A 9,657-nucleotide genomic window follows, 5' to 3' on the forward strand; every position below is an offset into this window, starting at 1 on the left:
TGGCAGTGAGAGCTCTCTGTCATCGCCTCTTTCCTTCCTGTTTGGTGTGGAGTCCATTCTGACTCAGTGACCCTGTGTACAACAGAAACACTGCCTGGTCCAGTCCCATTCTCACTATCGACTCACTTTCCTTCCCAGAAAAACATTAACTAGGTTACAAGTTATCCTATCTCACTGCACACCTCTTCACTTTTGACAGAACACACTAATCACACTGTGTGGAACAGAAATGTGTCTAGCCCTTTATCCCATTGCCATCAAGTCGGTTCTCACTCAGAGACCCTGTATAGGGTTTCTGAGGCTGTAAATCTTTATAGATGCAGAAACCCTCGACTTTCTCCCATGAACAGCTGGTGGGTTTGAACTGCCAACCTTGCAGTTAACAGTCCAGTGCTTATCTAGCAGGGCTCCTTATCTAGCCCTTAGCTGCCCCCCAAAAGGTAACCCCATCCCAATTCTCCCTTCCTGAAAAGTTTCTCCCCTCTATTGCCTCTAAACAAAACAACACAAAACAAAAGCCCATTGCTGTGGATTCCTATAGTAACTCTCCCGGACAGGGTAGACCCGCCCTGTAAGATTTCCAAGGCCATAAACGCTCACAGAAACAGACTGCTACATCCTTCTCCCTCAAAGTAGCTGGTGGGTTTGAACTGCTGACCTTTTAGTTAGCAGCCAAGTACTCTACTACCACCAGGGCTCTACTGACTCTACCCAGCTCCCAAACTAGGTCACCAGGGAAATGCTAAACTTGTGCCAGAGATACTGTGCCCAACAGCTTTTTTTTTCTTCCTCCTCTTGGCAGAACTGAGGACAAAACTGCCCAACTAAAGATAACCCTTCCAGTTTCTTTTGGGTAGGTACAACCATGTGACCAAGTTCTGATGACTGGGATGTAAGAGAAATGATGGACGTAAAGTGAGGTATTGTTTCTTAAAAGGAAGACCTCGTCCACTTCCCTTCCCAACTTGCTAGAAGGTAGTAATCCACCTTGGACTGGTTAGAAGGAACCTAGGTCCTTGGACAACCTCTAAGATCAGAGTCTTACCACCCCCACCCCTCCCTACCAGCTGGGCCTTTTAAATAAGAAGTGCATTCCTATCTTATCTCAGTTAAAGCAGCCAAACAGGCACCCTAATAAACCAAAGCTACTGAGATTTTTTCTGCTTCTTTTGAGACTGTTCCAGGGACCTAAGTCTACTGTCCAAAGAGCTTTTCTGATTTTCGCTGTAATTACAATTTCTCACAGTCCCCATGCACTTGAGTGCCTGGGAGCTTCTTGTGAACAGAATTTTCTATTTCTTCAGAATCTTAACAAACTAGACAACGCTGCTGAATAGATGCCTATTGGGTGGCTCAGTGCCAAGTGTGAATGGGATTGGAGTGGGGAAAGGGGGACATAAAATGTGGAACACAGTATGTTCACTAACAATTTTTTATTTATACTCAGGTGATCTGGAGTACATGAAAATGGACAAAAAAAAAAAACCCACAACCACACAAAATAACCAACTCAGTGAATCAGTGAATTGGGCTGAAACATTTTAATCTGATGGAAGCACATAACACTGTACAAGGAGGTCTCAAGTTTCCCTGCAGATTATAAGAAAAAGTCCCCAGAAATCACTAGGTTAGCTAGTCGCCTGCCTTTGGAAGAGAAGGGAGGCGAAGTGGGAAAGCTCTGTGGTCTGCCTTCCTGTCACTCGTAGATCCAGTCCTGAGCAGAGCTCTTGTAATTTACTAGTTCCTCAGGGTGAAACCACAAGCCAATCTCCTTCTCCGCACTCTCCACAGAATCACTGCCATGGATAATATTCCTGGATGGGGAAAGAGATGGTGCCATTATCAACAGCTTTATGATGAAATCGCCCAGAGCGCACACCACCCCCACCACAATCCAGCAAAAAGCCAAAGCTCCATGTACATTTAAAAACAAGCCAGTTGTCCTGGAGTCTGTGGCTCAACGTGGCCCCACTGTGTGGCACAGAGGAGAACTGTGCTTGCTCCACTGGGTTTTCACGGACTGATTTTTCAGAAGTAGATCACCCAAAGAGAATGGAAGAAATCAAAGGAGCAAAGAAAAAACAAATCCACAGATATGAACCACAGCCTCTTCTATCCTTAGACCAGAAGAACTAGATGGGACCTAACAACCACTACTGACCACTCGAACCAGAGACACACAGAGGTCCTGGTAGAAAGGAAGAAAAACATACAATAAAACTCAAATTCCTAAAAAAAGCCAGACTTACTCCTACTGCACTAAAGACTAGAGCAACCCCCAAGATCGTAGCCCTAAGATAGCCTTTGAATTGGAACTGAAGCTACAGCTGCAAGTGACCTTCCAGTCAAATATTAGATTGGCTGTAAAATAAACATTAACATCAATGAATAATGAGTTCCCTTAACAATTAGCTATATGAGACCACATGGTCAACAGTTACCCAGAAGCACAGATGAGAAGGCAAGGAGAACAAGGGAAGCTAGATCAAGGAAACAGAACAAACAGAAATGAAAATAAATCATGAGAATGCTGACACATTGTAAAATTTACAAGCAATGGCACAAAAAAAATCTGTATAAAAACTGTTAAAGGGGAACTTGATGTGCTATGTAAACTGTCAGTTAAAACACAATTATTATTATTTTTCTTTTCAAAATTGACCTGCATATTGTTTCAAGTCCATCCCTAGACTCAAAAACCCAAATTCTGGCAACTAACTTGGATTTTGGAGAAGGATAATAAACGCCAAATCTCACCTGCCAACTTGAATACAAAAGTCCCCACGGATGGTCCCAGGCTTGGAGTCCGCAGGATTGGTCTCCCCAAGCATCACTCGGCCAGTCTTTACCACATTCAGCCCCTCCCAGACCTCCAAGGACAAAAGACAATAGGGTCAAGGAAGACAGCCAGTCTCAGCCCCAAACCCGGCAACTCCTAATTCAAAACAAGAACAAGCCTGCTCATCATAGCATTCATTCACTAAACAAATACTTTATGGAGCACTGACTTGTTCCAGCACTGGGAATACTTGTCTCGTTGTCCTTATTCTTGCCATTCTACAGCCCATTCTTGACACAGAAGCCAGAGTGACCTTTTCAGAGTTCAATGTAAAAGCTCCCAGAGCTTCTCAGCATCACTAAGATCTGTGACCCATTATCCTAGATCTACCCTCACCTCTGATCTCCTACCTTCCTACTGTCTCTCTTTCTCACCAGGCTTCAACCATTCTGACCTTCTTCTATAGCTTAAAAAGTAAAACTCATCCCTACCTCAGAGCCTTTGCATACAATGTTCCTTGGTCAGAAACGGTCCCTGCTGTGATTTTGTGTTGGCTGGCTCCTCATCATTCAGATCTTAGACTCAACAAGTCCTTCTTACGGAGCCTTTGTCATTGTCCAATCTAAAGTAATCACTAGCTACCACATTGTCCTATTTCAATTCTGTGTATCACTAACCATGGCCTGATATACAGACTTTTAAATTTACTTATGATCTGCTCCTCACTACCACACACTCATTGCCCCCAAACAAATGTTGGCAATGAAAGCAAGATGCCTATTTTGTCTCATTCATGTCTGTATCCTCAGTGTCCAGAAGAGAGCCTGGCACAAGGGTGACAGCCAGAACATACTTGATGAAGAATTACTGCAATCAACAGGAGGCAACCTTCCTGCCCTCTAGGAGGTTCCAATCAGGCAGGCCTCTCCTGAGCTCTCAATCTTGGGTCTTCAGTTCACAAAGCACCTTTCTGTGGTATGTCAAAAAGCCCACCTCCCATCCCATCTGTTGCCCAGCCCCCCGTTTCCTGTGCATCAGTGAGGACCTTGCATCAGAAGCAGGAATCACATTTTCCACTCCCAACTGAGTCATTCACATCAGCATCCCACACTTACCATGGCAACCACTGGCCCTGAGTGCATATATTTCACCAGGCCGGCATAGAATGGACGGTCCTTCAGGTCAATGTAGTGTTCCTTAAGAAGGTTTTCAGAAGCCTATTCCACAGGGAAAAGAAAAAGAATTGGGCCCCAAAGCTTTATAGAACCAGCAATCTAGTTAATTCCCATTCACCCATCTTGCTCTTTAACGCCCCAGCTCTCATGTCAGCTTGCAGATTCTGTTCTAATTCAATTCTTTCTCCATGCGACCATGGCAAACAGTGTCAGAGACTACAAGTGCTTCTTTTCTTTCTTTTCCTATTGACTTTGATCATAATAAAACCATTGAACATTGCGGCTGAATCCATTTTACATACACAGAAAGTAATATAATGTATTCACAATTCCAGAACAAACCCTAATTAAAATGGTACAGGGGGCAGTTCTGGCATTGGATAAGTAGCAAACTGAACCAGGCCTCTTGCCAGGAAGGCTTCGCATTTATTTAGAGGATAAAGGTCCCATGTAGTGACCAAGCATTTCCCACCCAAAAGTACACGACATCTCACAATAAATAATTTTGCTGACAGATGAATCAGAATCTCTCAACATTCAAGGCAGTTAGAGAACAAGCCATCTGCTTAGTAAATCCTGCTCAGCTTGGCCTGGTTCTCTCTTTGCCACTACACAGAATCTTAGTGAAGGGTCTAGTGGGGTCCCTTAATTTTTCCTCTTCTGTGGAACTGCGTTGTCTGAGGCAGAATGCACATTTTAGTAATAACACATAAATGTGGAGATTTGCAGCCCAAAAATGCTTCCAAGTTATCCGATGGTTCAGGCCCTGGTTGACCATCCCTTGCCAAAATAAAATGATAAAATCATGTGGCCGCTCGATGGTAGTAACCTAACCTTCACTTTTTACAGTGGTGGTCTCCAACCATGGGCTTCACCTTCTCTTACCACAACATTCTTTTAATTCTATTAATTGGGTCCAGTTATTTTTAGGCTGCAAAGTAAGTACAGAAGGTTTTTGTATATATGTGTGTGTTTGGTTTTGGCTCAAGTTTCCTTTGTCTCCCACCTCCATACCAGATTTAAATCATCTTTTTGACTCATGGCAGCTACCTCTCCTCTCCCGCCTTTCATTCTTCACCAAATGCATGACCTTGACAGGAACTTCAGTGTAAAGGGGAAAAAATAAACTCAGAGCTCACAGGGACCAAAGTTCAAACCCCAACCACATTCCTGACTATAAACAATTAGGCACATTACTCAACTTCACCAAGCCTCAGGTTCCTCATCACTGACAGCAAGAGGAAAACCTACCTCTCGGGGTCGTCACAAGAACTAGAAGAGAAGGAATGTATGAGAATGGCTCTAGCAGTGCCCAACAAACAAATGTCAGATCAACAAAACTTTCATTTCACCTTCAAAACCTAACATAATATGCAAAGCCTCTAAAACATGTGCTTGTTCAACAATGTTTTGTTATTATTAAGTGCCTTCAAGTAATTTCTGAATCATCATGATCCTGTATAGCATTTCCAAGGAGCAGCTGATGCGTTTGAACCACTGACTTTGCAGTTAGCAGTCCAGTGCTTATCCTACTGTGCTACACCTGGACTGTCCAACATTGGACTCTAAAAATTCCATTAAGCACTTCCCTCAACATTACCATCCCTCTAGGCATCCTGGTGTGGCACAGTAGGATAAGGACTGCTAACCACAAGGTGAGCAATTCAAACTCACCAGCTGCTCCACAGAAACCCTCTACAGGGCCAGTGAGTTGGATCTAACTCAACAGCATTTAACATAACAACAACTCCTCTTTATGTTAAAGCAGCTTTTGTAAAATATCACAAAGGAACTAAATTGCAAATTAAACTAAATTTAAAATGTACTAGGAGACTCCAAAGTTTTTAATGGGAAAAAAAGAAAAAGACTATCCCCTAATTTATTTGCATTGGGAATTTGAATTCTCATCTCTTAGGTTTGTTTGAAGGAACTCTGGTAATGTAGTGGTTACAAATCAGGCTGCTAATCTCAGGGGCAGCAGTTTGAAACGACCAGCTGTTCTGCGCCCATAAAGATTTACAGCCTCGGAAACCCTACACAGAGTCGCTATGAGTCAGAACCGACTCTACGGCACATAATCACCATCACCACGTTTGTGTGAGGGCTTCTTAGCCAATTAATCCTTTCCATGTATTAAAATGTTGCTTTGTAAGTATCTTATTCTCTGTTCTCTGCTGTTTCAGGGGGGGCCTCCCCTCATGCCCTGATGGTGCCTAATGTCTGCTAGACACTAAGTGGGTAGTAATTGATAATGGTAATATTTCCTTGCTGAAAAGCATCTGCCTTGGAGGGGGGGAAAGTTCACAATGATCTGTTCAGGAAGTTGGATGCCAGGTCAAACAATCCCAGCACTGAACTCAGAAATTACAGTAATACGTGGAATGAAACTCACCAGCCGTGCCTTGGAAAGCCTATACAGGGTCGCTATGAGTCGGAACCAACTTGACAGAACTTAACAACAACAACAAGGAAAAGGAGAAACTATTTTCTAAAGTCCCAAATACCATGGTTTTTTCAAAGATGCAGTCACGATGCTGATCCACTGAAGAGTTTCCAAGTTTCTGGACACTTGTGCCCAAACTACCATGGAAAAGTCTAAAAGACAGGAAAGGAAAGAAACAGCTATTCCCTGATTCTACCAAGGACTCTAAATAGGAAAAATGGAGTCCACTTACCCGCATGAATTTCAAACCGACAAGGTGGAATCCCTTCTGTTCAAAACGTTTGATGATGTCTCCTACAAGGCCCCGCTGGACCCCATCAGGCTTGATGGCGATGAAGGTGCGCTCACTGTTGGCCATGGTCCTGGGGACAGGCAGGTGGATGCATGAGCCCATACTGAATATCTGACCCACATCATTATCATAAGCAAGCCGATTAGCCCATAAAGCTGGTTTAAATCCATCATGTTAACTCCAAGTCTCTGGTAAAATCCCAATTCCCCGTATGAATTAATATTCCAAAGTGGACAAAGGTCCAAACACAGAGGTTGTGGTTTCTATCTCATTTGATTCAATAAGCCTTTATTAAATAGATACTTTATTAAGTATCTAGTGTGTGCCCAATACTGTGACAAACTAAGGTAGGGGGTACACTACCTTTCTCAATAATCCAGATGGGAAAAGCAATCATATGAAAACAATATCTGGTACAGGTAATATGAAAAAGGTTTGATCTAATGTCAGTTATGGTATTAGAACTGGAAGAGGTTTTAGAGACTGTTGCATGACAACCCTTGCATTTTACAAGTGGAAACACAGAGTACTAGAATTAGGGCCGGAATCCAGATTTCCCAGCTTCAACCTAATGTAATTTAGGCTAAACCCTCAGATGTGGTGACTATTCTGACTAGCCATAAACGGTGGCTTGTGGGAGAGGTCCAGCTGATAGCATATGACCTGATCGCCATACCGGAAGGGAGCCTATAAGACATCTATTCTAGACCCTTCCTTGTACATGACCTGCGTTGTGTCAACACACTGGGTAGGAAGAGGCCTTTGTTCTTGGAAGACAATGCCTGATGTGGCCAACACTGTGTATGAGTTTTGGGTTTCTGTATCTGTCTCACCAGTGGTCTGTGACCCTGCGTACATTCCCTAGCCAAAAGGCCCAGCACTCAACGTGAGCAAAGAACATGTCTTAAGTGATTAATTACTCCTTCCCTCAAAAAATAAAGAGCCAAAGCCCCACGGATGGAGATTTCCGATGGAAGCGCAGAACAAGCATGGATTCCTCTAGGGAAAAGGGCGCTAAAAATCCAGAAATGGCCCCTCTAAGTGTTCCTCTCCTCCAACCGCGGTACATATTAACACATTTCACAGGGGTTTACTAAGCGCCAACTCTGTACCCAGTATTGTACTCGGCAGAGATCAACACTGCACAAGCCCTGTCCTCAGGCCCGCGCGGAAAAAGCAGCCATAGACAAAGGTGAGTCCACGTGGCGTGGGGTGTGCACCGACAGGTTTGCACCCGTCACAGACGCTCCTCTGCCCTTTCCCCCGATCGGAGACTCCTCCCTGCCTCTAACGCACAATTCACCCACCCTCTTCAATTCCGACCCCACTCCTCTTCCTTTCCTTTCGGGATCCCCCAATCCTTTCTCACCCTTCTAGCTGCTTGGGTTTTAATTCCGGCGGCTGCTGCAGGCACCGGAAACGCGCCCATACGAACACGGAACGCTTTTGTCCAAAACACTTTTGTCCAGAGAACCCATTTTGCAGAACACCAAGTGGCTACGCTTCCTTTTGTGGGGCGGCTGTCATTCTAGGAAGCAGCCTTCCATAGTTTAACTTCCGGCACAAGTTTCGTGCTCTTCCGGCAGGCTTTTTTTTTTTTTTTTTTTAAATAATTTCTAGACTCGGTGCCTTCGTTCGCCAGCAAATTGGCACCCTCGCGAGGGGGCGCTCAAACCTTGCATGAAGACTGAAGGAGCACCTGACTTAAAAGTGTTTGCTCTTAATCACGCCTTTTTTTTCTTTTTCTTTTCTTTTTTTTTTTTAAAGGAAATTGGAGGGCAGGAGGTGCTTTTTGTTTTATTATGATTTGGGTGAACGTTTACAGAACAAATTCTTCCTACCGTCTGAATTTTGGTTTTGGGCAAATGCTGAGAAGCACATTCCTCATGGGTGTGATTGTTCACTCTGTAAGCGTGTCTATTGTTTGGTTGAAAGGTCATTTCCCAGAGTGGGTTCAGTTCCAAGTTTGAAAAGTGTCTACTACAGGCCAAAGTCGGGGTTTACATCCATGTTTGAAAAGTGTCTACTACAGGCCAAAGTCGGGGTTTACACCGTTCTCGATGAGACCGATAAGTCTGGGCTTTTTTCTTGGTTTTGTTTTGCTAACTTTTATTGTGAATTGAGTGGATGTTTACAGAGCAGATCACCAGTTTACATTTCATCAAATCATACACTCCTTTCGTCTCAATGATTGCAATCTGCTCCATATAACATCACTTATCCCACTTCCTCCTTGTGTTTTTTGTTTTCATTCATCCTTTCTCAACCCTTCTGAATTTAGTCTTAGCTAAATGCTGCCCTTTAAAGGTGCTCGGGTAGCGTAGTGGTTACGAATCAGGCTGCAAACCTCACGGTCAGCGGTTCAAAACTACCAGCTGTTCCGTGAGAGAAAGATGAGGCTTTCTGCTCTCATAAGCTTCGGCAACCTTGTATAGGGTCAACTATGAGTTGGAACCGACTCCACGACACATAACAACAACAAGATGCTGCCCTTTTGGTTGTGAATAGCTGACCATTCTATGGTGTGTGTACCTCACTAGTGGTTTTGTCCCCTCTATATACCTATGTATTGTTTGGCTGAATTTTGAGCCACAGAGGTGAGTTCTATTCCAGATCTGAAAGGGTTCACCTGTCTCAATCTGACCAGTAAGCAGGGGTTTTTTGTGTGTTTTTTTAGGATTTTGAAAATTTTTGTTCCACACTTTCTCCCACTCTCTCTGGGACCTTCTATTGTGATCCATTTCAGAGCAATTGGTAGTAGCAGCCAGGCACCACCTCTTTCTTGTGGTCTCAGTGTGGTGGAGACTGACGTCGCCAGTCATTAGTCCATTGCACTGTTTCCAAGCATTTTCAATTTTATCACTCTTTCTCCAGAGGGAGACGCCAATAGGTGCAACTCAGAAGTCCACATGTGAACTTTTAAGATCACATCTGGGCTTTTTTATGATTTTGAACTTTGTTCTACATT

At 43.7% G+C, this 9,657-nt stretch overlaps 1 protein-coding gene across 1 annotated transcript; it reads right to left on the reverse strand.

Moving 5' to 3' along the window:
• Nucleotides 1-1,696: 1,696 nt before the first annotated feature.
• Nucleotides 1,697-8,108, reverse strand: LOC102833702 (nucleoside diphosphate kinase A 1-like). The gene is made up of 5 exons (XM_006832419.1): nucleotides 8,059-8,108; nucleotides 6,630-6,759; nucleotides 3,895-3,996; nucleotides 2,758-2,870; nucleotides 1,697-1,814 (listed from the first exon to the last, which is right to left on the reverse strand). Exons 2-5 carry the CDS (start codon nucleotides 6,753-6,755, stop codon nucleotides 1,697-1,699), a joined length of 459 nt encoding a protein of 152 aa, XP_006832482.1. The 5' UTR covers nucleotides 6,756-6,759; nucleotides 8,059-8,108.
• Nucleotides 8,109-9,657: the final 1,549 nt, after the last annotated feature.

This window comes from Chrysochloris asiatica, unplaced genomic scaffold (genome assembly GCF_000296735.1).
Source record: "Chrysochloris asiatica unplaced genomic scaffold, ChrAsi1.0 scaffold00007, whole genome shotgun sequence".
In the NCBI taxonomy this organism is placed as follows: Eukaryota; Metazoa; Chordata; class Mammalia; order Afrosoricida; family Chrysochloridae; genus Chrysochloris; species Chrysochloris asiatica.

Bases quoted from the DNA above. Each gene is read 5' to 3' on its own strand.
- LOC102833702 (XM_006832419.1), bottom strand. From the start codon at position 6,755: ATGGCCAACAGTGAGCGCACCTTCATCGCCATCAAGCCTGATGGGGTC. The intron at 2,871-3,894 runs GTAAGTGTGGGA...TTGTCCTTGGAG, and splicing joins CAGGGCCAGTGGTTGCCATG to GTCTGGGAGGGGCTGAATGT. The intron at 1,815-2,757 runs GTGAGATTTGGC...TTCCCCATCCAG, and splicing joins TTTTGTATTCAAGTTGGCAG to GAATATTATCCATGGCAGTG.